Source organism: Lampris incognitus, chromosome 20, assembly GCF_029633865.1.
Source record: "Lampris incognitus isolate fLamInc1 chromosome 20, fLamInc1.hap2, whole genome shotgun sequence".
NCBI classification, from domain to species: domain Eukaryota; kingdom Metazoa; phylum Chordata; class Actinopteri; order Lampriformes; family Lampridae; genus Lampris; species Lampris incognitus.
The window spans coordinates 18,684,806-18,701,252 of record NC_079230.1 but is presented as its reverse complement, the minus strand read 5'-3'; the positions used below and the strand labels follow the sequence as shown (position 1 = coordinate 18,701,252).

Below are 16,447 nucleotides of genomic sequence, written 5' to 3'. Positions count from 1 at the left end.
TAGCGTAGCTGGGATTTCCGGTTTGAATCCCCGTGTTACCTCCGGCTTGGTCGGGCATCCTTACAGACACAATTGGCCGTGTCTGCGGGTGGAAAGCTGGATGTGGGTATGTGTCCTGGTCGCTGCACTAGCGCCTCCTCTGGTCGGTCAGGGCACCTGTTAGGGGGGGGAGGGGGAACTGGGGGGGAATAGCATGATCTTCTCACGCGCTACGTCGCCCTGGTGAAACTCCTCACTGTCAGGTGAAAAGAAGTGGCTGGCAACTCCACATGTATTGGAGGAGGCATGTGGTAGTGTGCAGCCCTATCAGCAGAGGGGGTGGAGCAGCGACCGGGACGGCTAGGAAGAGTGGGGTAATTAGCCAGGTACAATTGGGGAGAAAAAGGGGGAACAAAATCCAAAACACAAACACACACACACACACACACACACACACACACACACACACACACACACACACACTCACACTTTTACATTTACTGTAATTTTTTTAATCATTTATAACATACAACCCCAATGACTGTTAGTGTTGATGAAAAAGGAAAGATGAACAGAGTTGATATATCTAAAAACACACACACACACATCAAGTCATTAAATTCCCACATGGTCATTCCATTACTTTGAAGTGATAACCTATAATCCCGACTAGAATGTGGGGGCACCTAAAGCTTTAATTTAAAGAGGTGTCACGCCTGGGGGGAACGAGCGCCGCTGAGAGAGACCACGGGCGTTAACATCCCCTCCGGCTGCCAAAGCTAACATGCTGATGCCTTTAATAAAGACAAATGAAGTGTTTAATTGTCTAAGACCGCTGCCCTTTTCAACTGGAGCTCCACGCAAAACACAGCTGGTAGACTGGTGGAGCTGGCTGCACCCACCAATCACCCAGCTAGTGGCAGAGAGAGCTAAGAGAGCGTTCTCCCTCGCTCTCTCCCTTTCTTCCTTCCTCTTCCTCCTCTCTCTGTCTTCCTTCCTCTTTCTCCTCTGTCTTCCTTCCTCTTCCTCCTCTGTCTCTCTCTGTCTTCCTTCCTCTTCCTCCTCTCTGTCTTCCTTCCTCTTCCTCCTCTGTCTCTCTCTGTCTTCCTTCCTCTTCCTCCTCTCTCTCTCTGTCTTCCTTCCTCTTCCTACTCTGTCGCTCTCTCAGTTTTCCTTCCGCTTCCTCCTCTCTCTGTCTTCCTTCATTCCTCCTCTCTCTTTCTTCCTTACTCCTCGCTCTGTCTTCCTTCCTCTTCCTCTCTCTCTGTCCCTCCCCCCTCTCTCTGCCACCACTTACCCCCTCTGCTTGCTGTCTTGTCAGGCCCTGGACCATCTTGCCCCATCCCAGTTCCTCAAATACCCTGACACCTTGCCAAGTGGTTGGGGGCCATCCGTGCACTTGCTCATCCTGAGGGGTTTTTAAAAACACTGCCCCCAACTGTTGCTGCCTGAGGTGCAATTGAGCATGTCGAAACATAGGGGCCCCGCTCACCCGGCATGTGTGGCTGCAAGAAAGAGGCAGAGCGCAGAAAGAAAGGCTGTTTCCATCTGACCTTCAGATAAACCAAGCAAATAATTTCACGTCACACACGAAAATAAAAGGTGTGTTCCCGTCAGGTCTGTCTGAGTGAATACAACCTCTCCGTGTCCTACGTCACATGTCCACATGTCCATCCCTCCACACCCACGCTAAAGACGGATACCCAGCAATAGTAGATAAGAAACATCTTTTTTATACCTGAGGAATGTGTTTCCAATGTGAATCATGGAATTTACTTTCTCAAACGTTTACACAACTCAAGCAAGTTTCAAACTTTTTTGCGAATTGGGGTATTTTATTTGATATCTGCCATTTCTACCGTGTGGGGGGGGGGGTTAATTCGAAACAAAATTTGTACAAAAACATTTGCATGGAAACAGTCTGTGTGAGTGTGTGCGTGTGCGCAATAATTATCAATTTACTTCTGTGGGTTTGTATTTGTGAATTTGTGTGTGTGTGTGTGTGTGTGTGTGCGTGAGAGAGAGAGAGAGAGAGAGAGAGAGAAGAGAGAGAGAGAGAGAGAGAGAGAGAGAGAGGGAGAGAGAGAGAGAGAGAGAGAGAGACACACACACACACACACAGACAGAGACAGGGACAGAGACAGTGAGACAGAGAGAGAGCGCGAGAGAGCCGCGAGAGAGCGCGAGAGAGATAGAGAGACAGAGAGAGAGAGAGAGAGAGAGAGAGAGAGAGAGAGAGAGAGAGAGAGAGAGAGAGAGAGAGAGAGAGAGAGAGAGAGAGAAGACCAAAAGACCGATCAGGCTAAAAGGGGCAGAAAGGAGGGCGGTAAAATGAAAAGAGCGTCGGCCTGTAAGACAGGCGGAGACAGGTTGAGACAGGTGGAGTGGAAGTGTCCTCGCACCAAGTCTCTTCTCATTAGCACAGAAATGGGAGGCTAATGACAGTCATTATCCCCTCCTTCACCGTCACAACCCATAATAGTCTGTCCATCCTCTGTGAGTGAGTCACAACACGTAAACCCAGGACAACAATCAGCGTGTCACACGTCCCGCTGCAGTGTTTGTGTGTAGCTGCAGTGTGAGTGTAGCTGCAGTGTGTGTGTAACTGCAGTGTGTGTAGCTGCAGTGTGCGTGTAGCTGTAGTGTGTGTAGCTGCAGTGTGTGTGTAGCTGCAGTATGTGTGTAGCTGCAGTGTGTGTCTAGGTGGTGCACAGGGCAAACTCATTACAACCGCCTGTGCAACTGCACTCCTCCAGTACAGAGCAAAATAAAGTGTTTTATTAATGTGTCTGTATTCCTCCACTCGTGTGTTTTCTACACTTCTCCATTTTCAGGGTTTATTTGAAGCGTTTCAGTCCAATCATTTTTGGTTTTGTGAAATCGCATGCCATTCATTTTTGCACGTCTTTTTGCAAGTATTGCTTACAGTTTACGAGCGTTTTCCGAGCCTTTAGTTCCATCCCTTATTTTCCTGGTTGCTTCCACCCCTCATGCTGTGAGAAGGTTGTGTTTTTTTTTAGAAACATGGTAAAACATTACCTGCTGGCAGGCCCGCAAAAAAAATTTTTTTTTTTGAAGATGCAAAAACCGGCAAGATTGTGTTAATAAAAAGCTTGTTGTGCATAGGTCAGCAGAGAAGATGCTCAGGGGGGAAATTTTAACACTCTTCTGCCACACACACATGCATGCGCGCGCGCAAGTGCGCGCGCACACACACACACACACACACAGTAGTAAATTGAAAATTATCGTGCATAAAAACCAAATAAATCACATGCGTACGCACATACACAGACACAAACACACACGCCAAGAAACTGAAAATAGATGTGCATAATCACCAAACACACACACACACACACACAGTGTAAATGAAGGATCACCTTTCAGTAACCCACTTTAAAGTTGCCTGATGACAGGATGATCCTCTGTGCTGTCTAGACGGTAGCGAGCTAAGGAGAAAACCCTGTGGTGCATCTTGGCGCCACGCGTCCCCTCGTTCTATCTGCCTTCTATCATTTTATGCGAGGCCGTCTCTTTTTCTTGGTACAGTCTCTCTCTCCGTTTCCATAATTCTCTCTTTCTCTCTGTCTGGCAATATTTTCAAGCTTACTGAAGTTTCTCGTTTTCTCTCTCTCTCTCTCTCTCTCTCTCTCTCTCTCTCTCTCTCTCTCTCTCTCTCTCTCTCTCTCTCTCTCTCTCTCTTGCTTGCTCTCTCACTCTCTCTCTCGTTCTCTCTCTCTCGTTCTCTCTCTCTTGCTCGTTCTCTCGCTCTCTCATTCTCTCTCGTTCTCTCTCTCTCATTCTCTCTCTCCTCTCACTCTCTCTCTCTCTCTCTCTCTCTCTCTCTCTCTCTCTCTCTCTCACCTAACGATCTGCTTTGCAACAGAAACCTGTATAGGCCTGAGTGTCATGTTCTCCTTTGAGCAGACAGCTATGTTTAGAGTGATAAACAGAGACGGGCTCGCACTCTCCCGGCCGGCAACAGCAAACTTGTTTTAAACAATAATCGAGTCCAAACCGGCCTGCCTTACTATTTTAGTAATCTGAGATGAAAACAAGATGTTACAATGAGCATAACTGCGTTTCAAATGACGCTTCGAGTTGGTTGCATCGAGCGTAAATAACTGGAATCAAACTATCGTGTTTAAAAAAAAGGGCGAGTAGATGTAGTTGGGTTTACAGAAATGAAATTATTCGCTTTTCGGTCCTTGCAGTGTAACCTATTCGGTCAAGTCGCAGACAAAACATGGCTGTTTCTGACTCGGGTGCCGTGGCAGCGTTTCAGCCATCGGACCCCCACAGCTGGAGGACCCCACACATCTTCTGTACAGAAATTCAACCCCGAAAAAATGTGACTCAGTATGTGCTTCTGAACACCGACGTGGCTGAACCTCTGTGCGCTTGGGCACCGCACAACAAATATCAATAACTAACTGACAGAGGTATCTCAGGCTGTCCCGGTGAAGTGGGAGGTAGAGGGGTATCATAGCAATAACGCTCCTCTTGATATATAAGACAGCCCCCGACTCTGTTTAAGTAGTGTGCCCCGAGTCTGCCAGCAAAAACGTTTTCATTCGGAGAGAACAATCATCTGTGCCCCTGTGGGGAAGGGTGCTGTTATTTCCCACTTTCCAGCCTTGGCACGAGCTCTCTGAAGGTAAAAACAACAGGGAGTGAACACACCTTGGAGTCTGAAAATCGCCTCCCGAGTGGCTTGCTAATTAAGCTATGTTTGCGTTGGCTTGACAGCAAACTTAATATTGAACTGAGAGCCAACACAGGACAGCTTGGGCTTACGGGCCTGTTTCTGGAGATCCAGGCCGACTGTGTGGTGAAAGGAATCAGAAAAGATGCCAAGTGCAGGTATAGCCGCGGAGATGAAATACTCGTGTGTTGTTTTTTTTTCCTCTCCAATTGTACTTGGCCAATTACCCCACGCTTCTGAGCCATCCCGGTTGCTGCTCCACCCCCTCTGCCGATCCGGGGAGGGCTGCAGACTACCACATGCCTCTCCGATACATGTGGAGTCGCCAGCCGCTTCTTTTCACCTGACAGTGAGGCGTTTCGCTAGGGGACGTAGCGCGTGGGAGGATCACGCTATTCTCCCCAGTTCCCCCTCCCCACTGAACAGGTGGCCCTGACTGACCAGAGGAGGTGGTAGTGCAGTGACCAGGACACGTACCCACATCCAGCTTCCCACCCGCAGACACTGCCAATTGTGTCAGTAGGGATGCCCGACCAAGATGGAGTAATACGGGGATTTGAACCGGTGATCCCCATGCTGGTAGACAACCGAATAGATGGAATAGATAGCACGCTACCCAAACGCCCTGGTGTGTTGTTTTTGTGGTCCATGTATACCCAATCTTGGAACCCAGAGCTAAACAGTCTGAGGACGAGTTAGCCTCTGGACAATCACCAATATTTCGGGGCTTCCTGTGTAGCTACTGGCTGGCTCACTCCTGTTTCCTATGAGGACTACCTCGTCCGTGCGCCCATCGTTGACCGTCAGATTAGCAATTTGAGTAGCGTAGCGGTGTATTCCATTGCCTACTAACACGGGATCACTGGTTTGAATGCCCGTGTTGCCTCCGGCCTGGTCGGGCGTCCCTGCAGACACAATTGGCCACGTCCACATGTGGGAAGCCGGATCTGGTATGTGACCTGGTCACTGGACTAGCGCTTCCTCTGGTCAGTCAGGCTGCCTGTTCGGGGGGGGGGGGACTGGGGGGAATAGCTTGATCCTCCCATGCACTACGTCCCCAAGGCGAAACTCCTCATTGTCAGGTGAAAAGAAGCAGCTGGCGACTACACAGGAGACATGTGGTATTCTGCAGCCCTCCCTGGATCGACAGAGAGGGTGGAGCAGCAAAACTGGGATGGCTCAGAGAGCAGGGTGATTGGCCAGGTACAATTGGGGAGAAAATTAAAAAAAAAAAAGATTAGCAATTTGAGACACAAGAATCGAGTTGGAGTCAAGAGATGGACGTCCACAACCAGATCATTTCACAAGCAGTCGACACGAGTCGAACGTTTCTCCACACAATACACAAAGATCGATACTTTTTGTAGGCGTTTTAGGTCCAGACAACATCTCAGCCAATACGTTCCACCTCTTTCATTCCCCAAACAGACTGTTAACAACATGCAACCAAAGCATGTTCCTGTATCAGCACCTACTCAAATGTGATTGGTCAATACTACTCGGGCTAAAACGGAAATGGAAACCAGAACGCTTCCGATACCAAAATATTCTCTCATGCCTACAGATTCTTGCTCTTGCTTTCTCTCTCTCTCTCTCTCTCTCTCTCTCTCTCTCTCTCTCTCTCTCTCTCTCTCTCTCTCTCTCTCTCTCTCTCTCTCTCTCTCTCTCTCTCTCTCTCTCTCTCTCTCTCTCTCTCTCTCTATATATATATATATATATAAATCTGTCAATATAGATTAACATATACCTGAGATCTCAGAGCCAAATTGTTGAACAGGCGTGATGGTGAACAGCCTCGAACTTATCTGCTGACTTTTTAAGAGAGACAAAAGTTGAGGACTTAGTTTGACATTACCTGAATTTCTGACATCCAACTGAAACACAGAGTGTACTATAAACACTGCTGTTTCTGATTGAGAAAATATTCCTTTATCTCCTTATCTCCACAACTGCATCGAGGCTTGGATTGTCTGAACATGTCAGAGTGGATATCAGAGTACCATATCTAAGATATTAGTGCCATATTATCATTCAACACGATTTGATGATGGAGATTAACAAAACAGGTTTAGGGTCATAACAGCAACAGAAACAGCAGTAGCAGCTGTTTTTTTTTAATTACTCTCATATTAAAAATTGTGAAAATTTGATTGAGATGTTAATATCCAAAGAAAAGACAAATAATATATACCCAGACAGAGCCAGACCCATGACAGACTAGACTGATCTCTGTCAATATGCGCACGTGAACCTTTTGTGACTCCTTTTGCGACTCCTTAAAAATCTGAAGACAAGCTGAAGCAGGTCAGTTCTGTCAAATGGTATTTACAATATTTGATCATTATCAATAAGATGACGTGAAGACGGATGAGTATTCTGGATGAAACGTACAAATGAAGGGTAACGCACACAAGCATGAAGGCTTGTGAAAGGTACACCTTCTATTTGATTTATGATGGTTACCACATAAGCAAAAAACCCAAGAAAAACACCAAGGGATGTGCAAAAGACGAATAAATGTTGTATGAATTTATGCTACAGCACTTTTACCCTTACTGGTTTCCTTGAGAACTGGAAAGAGGCTATATAAATAAAATCTAACAGCACTGCTATTATCTTTACTGAAAATGCAATCATGGGCATTCAGTTTGCACAGCGGTCTATTCCGTTGCCTACCAACATGGGGAACGCAAGTTCGAATCCCCGTGTTACCTCCGGCTTGGTTGGGCGTCCCCGCAGGCACAATTGGCTGTGTCTGCAGGTGGGAAGCCGGATGTGGGTATGTGTCCTGGTCGCTGCATTAGCACTTCCTCTGGTTGGTCGGTCGGTCGGTCAGTTGGTCGGTCGGGCATCGGGGGGGGACTGGAGGAATAGCGTGATCCTCTCATGCGGTACGCCCCCCCTGGCGAAATGCCTCACTGTCAGGTGAAAAGAAGCGGCTGGCGACTCCACATGTATCGGAAGAGGCATGTGGTAGTCTGCAGCCCTCCCCGGATCGGCAGAGGGTGTGGAGCAGCGACCCCGGCTCAGAAAAGTGGGGTAATTGGCCGGCTACAACTGGGGAGAAAAAGGGGGTAAAATTCCAAAAAAAAGAAAAGAAAATGCAATCATAATGGACTGCTTTTCTCTCTGCCCTTAATACAAATGTTTAATATCAAGGAATGTTAGTCCACTCGGTGCCATTTTCTTGTCCCACTGAATGCAAACTTTAAAATACAGAGCTCTTTCCATTGTACAATACACTCCCAATGGACAGAAAAGTGCAATGACCATTTTAGCATTCATGTAGAAGTTGCATTTTCCTTTATGATGGTGCGACACCACCCAAACACTTAGTCAGGGTTAACAGATTCTGCTGTAATTGGTATTGGGACCGATACCAATCAGAGAGTGAGTTATGAGGTAGGTGGGGGAAGAAATCCCCCCACACGTCCCCGTTAGATAAGACAGCTACATGAATGATTGGCTGCAAGAAAGGGATGATGGTGGTGGTTGATGAAGGTGTGGGAGAACTGTGACGCAAGACAACATAAAAAAGGCCAACCCCACCCTTGAATGTACAGAGTGTGTGTTCTTCTGCGCGCGGCATGTGTGTGTGTGTGTGTGTGTGTGTGTGTGTGTGTGTGTGTGTGTGTGTGTGTGTGTGTGCGTTTCACATCAGGTTTGGTCAGCCCAAAGTCAGATCACGTCTCCCCTCCCAGTGTCCCACCACCCTTATTAACTCATGTTCATCTCTGAGATTTAACATGACTGCAAAATAACCTTTGGCCAAATTGTATGGTGTATTACATGTCAAGTCATTTCAATTCTATTTGTATAGCACTAAATCAGAGAGGGCTTAACATTCACACATTCATACATAAATAAAATGCAAAACCAGTCTGTCGACTCAATTCCTTTCTTTATCGTGACAAAAACAAAACTGGTCGAATCAGAAAGCCATTTTTAAAACAAAAACTAAGGATGACCTCTTCACTGTTGTTGTACAGGAACAGTGTGTTTTTTTGCAATGAAGTACTTACTGAGTCCTCTGGTTTCTGACTGCTGGGGCTCTCATGGAGAGAGTCTTCTGGAAGGTGTTCGCGGCGGATCAGGGTGAACTCTCGAATGAACACCGCCTCCCCATCATTAGCTCGCACGCCAACCTGAAAAACAAAGACCCGAGTTCTTTATATCGTCCTTTAGATCCAGAGTTTCTCTTACACCACACAGAGCCAACAGAAAATAAACTGACATTATAATGATATTTACAACCATACACACACAGAAGGAAGTTTTGTACTGTATGGGGTGTATATCGAAAGGTCACATATGGTAACATGGTGTATTATGTTGTGTTTTATTCCAAAACATAATAAACTACTACAATTGTATTTTGAAGTCTTTTGTAAAACATGTATTCCCTAAACCAGTGCACGTTGTTAACCTATTTGTTTTTTTGTTGGTTTTTTTAAACAGTTTGGTGTTGACTTTTTTGTTCATGTCAGCGGCAAAAAACAATCAAAGCATGGGGGTGCACAACATTAGGAATATCATTACAACATATAAGTAAAACTCTGGATAAAATACGCATCCAGAAAACTGTTCCTGTGTAACACTGTACAGCATTACGACTTTGTTGGCTGTCATTCTCTGTTGCATTCACCTCCAAGGTCACCAGTTGGGCCCCTATCTGGAAGACACGCAATCTGACATCAGAAGATGTGACAGCCTACAAGAAAGGGGAGAGGGGAGTCGATGGGGTAATGGTGATGGTGCTGGTGGTGGGGGGTGGGGGGCGTCTTTGATAGGGACCATTAGCAGTACAACACAGGCCACATTCTCTGTTGAATACAAACACCTGCTAAACTCGGGCCCTCGGCTGCTCTCCTCGGGTCACAGACAGCCAGTTATGAAGCTAGATTTCAGAGGAGAGCAGGAGATGTGGGTGCGGGGTAGGGGTGGGACAATATGATATTTCATGTCATGAATATCCTGGCCAAAATCACTGCGATTCACAATGGTATCCCGATAATGCTTAAAACTCTTACGATGGCACAAAAACATACTAGAATTTGTTTTATTATTTTCATTTGGTCACATTTCAACATCTTTGGGAGACCCTACAAGAGCGGGCCCCCCGGCAGATGCCGTAGGTGGAAGATCCGCGATAAGGGCCCGGCACCAGATGCGCTTCCATTTTATTAAATTTCATCAACCCACAGACTTAACGCTTCGAGTCTATTTTTGTCACGTTTAGTGACGCGTAATCTGCACAGATAGCTGTTAAATCACATAAATATCCCGCTGTGTATGTGTTTTGAACTTATTAACCGTATCTACATTGATTGATCAAGGCTGTCGGTCTGTCTCTGTGAGCTTGCCTGTGTAATGGTTAAATCGGGGGGGTATCCAATACAGACGGGACACTGAGTTTTGTTTAGTTTATAAGCTTGGAAGTTTATTTTATACTTCAGCTACTTAATAAGGAACCACTCTAATGGGCTGCTCACCATTGCCATTAGGTACCGACCACTCTAGAGGCCGGCTTGCTCCGGTCTCACCCCTTCCGCCGTTCGTTTTTCTTCTTCTGTATTTCTCGTCCTAATCGCTGTTTCAAAATAAAAGTCACTGCACATTTTTAGTGCTACACCTGTTTCACTACAGGCAGACTTTAATTTTTTTTACATTAGTACCAAAAACATTTCCGCGACGTGAAAAGGTAGTAGTGGTCGTTAGGACTACAAACAAACGTGTATATTGACAATATGTTTGAATCAACATTTTAACAGTTTTATAGCAAGAATAAACAAAACCACCCATTTTCTACAACTGTCGTCCACATCCGGTTGGGTAGGCGTTTACGGAAGACGGAGTCAATTGACCTTTCGCAAAGAACCGCCCCAGAACGGTGCTTGTCCAATCCTACCTTAGCAACGGTTTCTACGTGAGGGAGGTCCGTCAAGCTTTCAAACAGCAAAATGCTGAAACGGCGTGCCTATGGGATCTGCAAATCAGATACTAGATATGTGAAAAGTTTGGAGGAGGTGTAATTTTTTTCCCTTCCCGAAACCCAGAACGCAAGAAGCGCAATGTCGGCAATAGATTTCGCAGTATAGCAGACCCCATGGCCAGCTTAATCCATCCAAAATCAACAAAAATACCTGTCTGCTCCAAGCTAAGCTTGCTACTAGGTATTATTGATAGCTAATACAGCTAACGTATTATTACTGTTACTTTTACCCACACAACGATTATTACCATTATTAACATATCAACGTATTACTAACAAAATAACATTATTAATGTACCTGATGAACGTAACCAGCTTAGTCTGTGGCCAGAGATACCTAATTTAATGATAGCTAATGATAGCTAGTCCACTAACATAATTTTGTTATGCTAGTCACAGGTTAGCCAGGTTCCACCTTTCATTTCAGAGCATAAAAACCCGCGGGGAGGGTCGGCTGGCCAGTCTGACCTCCTCATATCCGGCCTATTTTAAACGTTCCTCCCCCTTTGTGAGCTCCATGTGGGGACCGGTCGTTCGGAAAACTCGTCCCGCCCGCGGGGGCATTTCGTTTGCCTTATTTTGTTGAAAATACCGGTTCTGGTCCGAAAGTACAAAAAAAATAATGGGCGGTTCCCCAGGCCCCGGGACATGTCCCTGGCCGCCCTGCGACACCCAGGAGCCCATACAGAACCCCCGAAAAAGCCTGGATAAAAGAACGCGATGAGGAACCTTGGCCAAAATCAACACTACAATATGGTGATGTTGACAATGGATTATCAAAAATATACCAATAATAGCTGAAATATGTAACTTACCCTACAGTGCAAGAGCACAATTGGTCCACAATGTGTTTCAGAATTAGTTGACGGGGTTTCTCATTCTTTGATTGCGACCGGTAAGCTTTACGCTCAATTAGAGTCGCACCCGGCAGCCCGGAGTGCACGCAAGTCAGTTGTACTTTTAATATTCTGAATGTATCCCGCCACCGCATACGTAGCCCCTTCTGCCTTTCACGGGATGATATTAAGGATGAATTACTCCAAAATACATCACTTATTTTCTCTGGGAATGGGCTGATTTCTTCCTTCATGTTTTGGTGTTTTCGGGCTACTTCCTGGTTGGTTCCGAAATGCTTGAAGGGCATAGCAACAGTAACTAAGAGGGGCGGGACTTTGCGAAAGGTCAATTCGGAGTCAGGTCAGTCTTGCGAGCCAATTTTTTTCCCATGTGGTCACTCGCGATATTGCAGCGAAAAATCCCCTGCGGCCCAAAAAGCATTTTCCCCATAGACCACCAACGTAAAAGAGACCCATTTAAAACTGTTGACAGGACACCTGCAGCTATAATCATGGTCAATTATTACTCTTCGTATTATATATTTTTAAGCCATGGGGTTTGAATATTTTTGAAAAATTTCCAAAGCCCAGAAAAAGCCCAGAAAATGTTTTCTGCATGACGTCATGGCTGTGTACGAGCACTCTACGCACGGTCATGTTGTGTCTTGGGAATGAGGATCTTTGCTAGGTTAAATAAATGCTGTTTGGATGAACAATGTTCGGATACCGGCATGGTGGCGCAGTGGTTAACGCAGTCACCGAGCCCCGGGGTAGTCGAACCTTGGTGGGTCATCCCGGGTCGTCCTCTGTGTGGAGTTTGCATGTTCTCCCCGTGTCTGTGTGGGTTTCCTCCGGGGGCTCCGGTTTCCTCCCACAGTCCAAAGACATGTTGGTCAGGTGAATTGGCCGTACTAGATTGTTCCTAGGTATGAATGGGTGTGCGTATGTGTGTCGGCCCTGTGATGGCCTGGTGGCCTGTCACCCAGTGACTACTGGGATAAGCTCCAGCATCCCCGCAGCCCTGAGAGCAGGATAAGCGGTTCAGATAATGGATGGATGGATGAACAAAAATCAAAGGTAACAGTGAATAAGTGACACAAAGCTGAGCCTTCTCTTTCACACATCAAGATATTTTGAGTTTGTGGTTTTGCGTTGCATTTACTGGTCACTTGTTAGACTTGTTAGACAGAGTTAGCTTGTTCTCATAGCCTAGAATCACGATAGGAGTAACACTACTGCCCATATTCAGTGGGCCACATGTACCCAGAAGTAACCCGGAAGCCAGAAATGTTTTCGGCGTATGCGCCAGGTGAGCAATTCTCATAGGAATGAACAGACGCCATTTTTAGATCCAGCATCCTCTACAGGTCAGACGAAGCAGACCAAGCTCTCCCACCCGATCCAGCACCAGTTCTCCCAGCCAGACAACCTCGACACACCTCCCCTCACTCCTCACAACGACATCAAAAACACCAGTCGACCTCAGGTGAGGCCGCTGCCAGCCCCCCCCCCGCCCCCGGTGTTATCGGATGGGCCAGCAGTTGGCTTAGCCTGCCCTGCTCTACCAGCCGATCCAGCACCAGCTCTCCCAGCCATCAAACAAACACAAAACTTAGATGCAGATGTGGACAAAGACACCTCATGGATGGTACTGGGTGAGGCCGCCGCAAATGTGAATTCGCGCTGCCATCTTCCGTCACCGGAACTGGGTGAGGCCACTCATGTGAGTATATTCACGATTTTTTTGGGTGTTTTTTTTTTAATCACAATCCACAATAAAATACTTTATCGCCCCATCCCTAGTTTGGGGTCATTTTCTCCCCCAGATGTTGGGGGAGGCAGCTGAGGGGGGTCATTACTCATTTTAGCGGGAAAGAAGAAAGTGATGCTAGCAACAGCAGCAGAACAGACATCAGCCTGAGAAGGGGGGGACAGCCAGGCTGACATTCAGAAGTGACAAATCGATTCTGTGTTTAAGGCCCTAAACTCTGAACCAGCCAGTTTGAGCTGCAGAAGCACCGACAATAACACATGCTGCATGCTAATGCAAAGGGAAAAAGACAAGATCATCACGGTCTGTCTTTTGGATTCGATAGAGGGTTTACCATTAGAGGCACCTATAGAAAGAAGCCAAGGAATAAGGGCTTTGTTAAATCAGGTGCAATTCCTGACAAAATTTTAAGAGGCTATAAAGTGACTGCAAAGAGGCTGAAAAGTGACTTTAAGGTTCGCACATCAAGTTGAAAGCAAAGGTACTGAAGGGACGAGAATTCAAAACTCGGTTTTGTAGTCACTTTTAGGACGTTAACTTGACTTTCAACACCTCTCTAGTCAAGGGGGGGGGAAAAAGGCTTTGGGAAACTGGTAGACCCCAGACAGGGAACATGAGGTGCACCTCATGGCGGATGGTATTATAGTTTGTTTTTCCTCAACCTCTCCTCCTAGTTTAACAACCTGTAAAGCTACAAACACCCCATTAATGAATGCATTTCACAGGGACGCTAAAATAACATTTAGAAGAATTACTTCCCTTGACTACAGCCTTCTATTAAGCATCTGATTCACACGTGGAATCCCTGTTGACTTTACTAGTATTTCACCGTTGCAAATCCACTTTGCCAATGACGCTTGAAATTAAAACGTTGCACAACCATAAACTCAGGATACAGCCAAATATATGTCAATGTGAGGCTATAAAGTCTAATATAAACACTTCTACCATTTAAGCCACTAATATATCACTCTGAGGGTGACGATGTTAGATCCAGTTCAATTTTCAGGGTCATTTGACAAAAGAGGAAACAGAAGTTTATAATTCCACTAATGTGTTATTTTCAGTACCAACCTATTGAATCATCTATTTTCCACATTTTAAGAAACATTTCGTCCTTGAAAGTCGGATGAAGTTAATTCAAAATTTGCGATACTTGGGGATGCCAAAGTTTACATGTGGCAGATGCTGCATGCAACTGAAATGGTAGAAGCATTACATTTTATCTTCAACGTTGTATGTCTTTGGTCTGTTCTCTCCAGCAGATGGGAGGTGTGTGTGTGTGTGTGTGTGTGTGTGTGTGTGTGTGTGTGTGTGTGTGTAGGTGCAATCAATGTAAATTCCAATATTGCGTTATCCATGCAATATCCCAGCTCCATGTCAACACACTGTACTAGTCCTGTGGATACTGAAGCTGTGAGCGAAGGCAAGCACAATAAAATCAAGAGAAGCTTTAGAGATATGGTGCACGTGTGTGTGTGTCTGTGTGTGTCTGTGTGTTATGATGTTCCAAAAAAAAAAAAAACACTGCTGTGACCAGATGTCCTTGCTCAAGGCAAAATTCAAACATGGAGGCCAGAATGTGATCAACACGCCGATTGTCTCTTTCTTGAGCGATTTTTTTTCAGTTCCTCCCAATTATTTCCTCAAACAGTTTCAGTGTCTTGAATTCCAAAATGGCTGGTCCAAAAACTCCTAATGAGGTCCTTGTTCATTTTTAAAGCCTGCATTCATCCGCTCCTAAGGCCATGTGATAGGCTGGAACCCGGCTGAACTAAAGGTTAATGGTGCATGACAACCAAACTCTCTCTTGCTGGAGTCTTAGAAGGGGGAATCAATCAAACTTGTTTCCTTCGGAAAAATCAGCCGGGTTCGGACAGCGCCAATGTCAAGCATCCTGCACACCCTGCTGAACTGAGACATTAAAAACTGGCAGAGACCCGGCTATATCCCATTTCCAAAGAGGTCCTGGGTTCTGGGTTATGCTGCCATGCAAAGGAAAGGGGTCTGGGGGCACAGAAAAACACAATGGGCAGTATGCGTCTTAGCATGGTGTCGATTGGCAGGAGCGTGGCTCAATTCACGAGTACATGCAACAGTGTCTCCAAACAGCTTTACGAGTTTATAAGTGTGCTGGATTCCGTGTTAAACCAACAATAATATGCTTCATTTACGTACATGTTCAAGTTCGGTATTTGACGAGTTGCTTCTGCTTTGGCAGAAGTTCTGTCTGCTCTGCCATAGCTGCTTTATATAAAGTACCACTGTGATAGTCATTGTCCATGTATGATGTACCCATGCCCCATTAAACATCATGCATGCTTGTACATCGTACGTGGTAGTGCCTGTGTAACTATGTACAACTGCATGGATGTATATACGTATGTACATATACTGTAGTATTTTTGATGGTGAACTTGTTTCCCAATGTGATGAATTTGGATGTTCGTGAACTTGTATTCTGATGCACAGGCTTTGGAAAACCCCCCAAAAACTTCATCATGGGTGTCCGGGTAGCGTGGTTGGCAATTCCATTGCCTAAGAACACAGGGACCGCTGGTTCGAATCTCCGTGTTATCTCCGGCTTGGTTGGGCATCCCTACAGACACAATTGGCCATGTCTTCGGGTGGGAAACCGAATGTGAGTATGTGTCCTGGTCACTGCTCTAGCGCCTCGTCTGGTCGGTTGGGGCACCTGTTCGGGGGGGGGGGGGGGCTGGGGGAATAGCGTGATCCTCCCACGTGCTACGTCCCCCTGGCAAAACTCCTATCAGGTGAAAAGACGCGGCCGGCGACTCCACATGTATTGGAGGAGGCATGTGGTAATCGGCAGAGGGGGTGCAGCAGCGATCGGGATGGCTTGGAAGAGTGGGGTAATTGGCTAAAATTCGATTGGGGAGAAAAAAAGGGGGGGGGACGTCATGTCTGACAATAAAGAATCAACTAGTCTATCAATCTGTCTATCGATTAACATGGCAGGAGTTAAAAAACACATGCATAATGCAGGTCAGAAGGTGGCCGATGACTGACAGAACTCACTCCAAGGGGTCACTCACCATCTCAGAAACCTCAAGTGGGAAGCTTAAAACTACACTACTGTGTGTGTGTGTGTGTGTGTGTGTGTATGTGTGCGTGTGTCGCTGTGACAGAGGCCGAGGGGT

At 46.2% G+C, this 16,447-nt stretch overlaps 1 protein-coding gene across 1 annotated transcript in view; it reads right to left on the bottom strand.

The window, feature by feature from the left end:
• Positions 1–16,447, bottom strand: part of LOC130130555 (ADAMTS-like protein 1) — a 126,474-nt gene that overhangs the window by 77,241 nt on the left and 32,786 nt on the right. Inside the window, exon 2 of the mRNA XM_056300261.1 lies at positions 8,710–8,832. Coding sequence (XP_056156236.1) covers positions 8,710–8,832 — 123 coding nt within the window. The remainder of the gene's footprint in view (positions 1–8,709; positions 8,833–16,447) is intronic.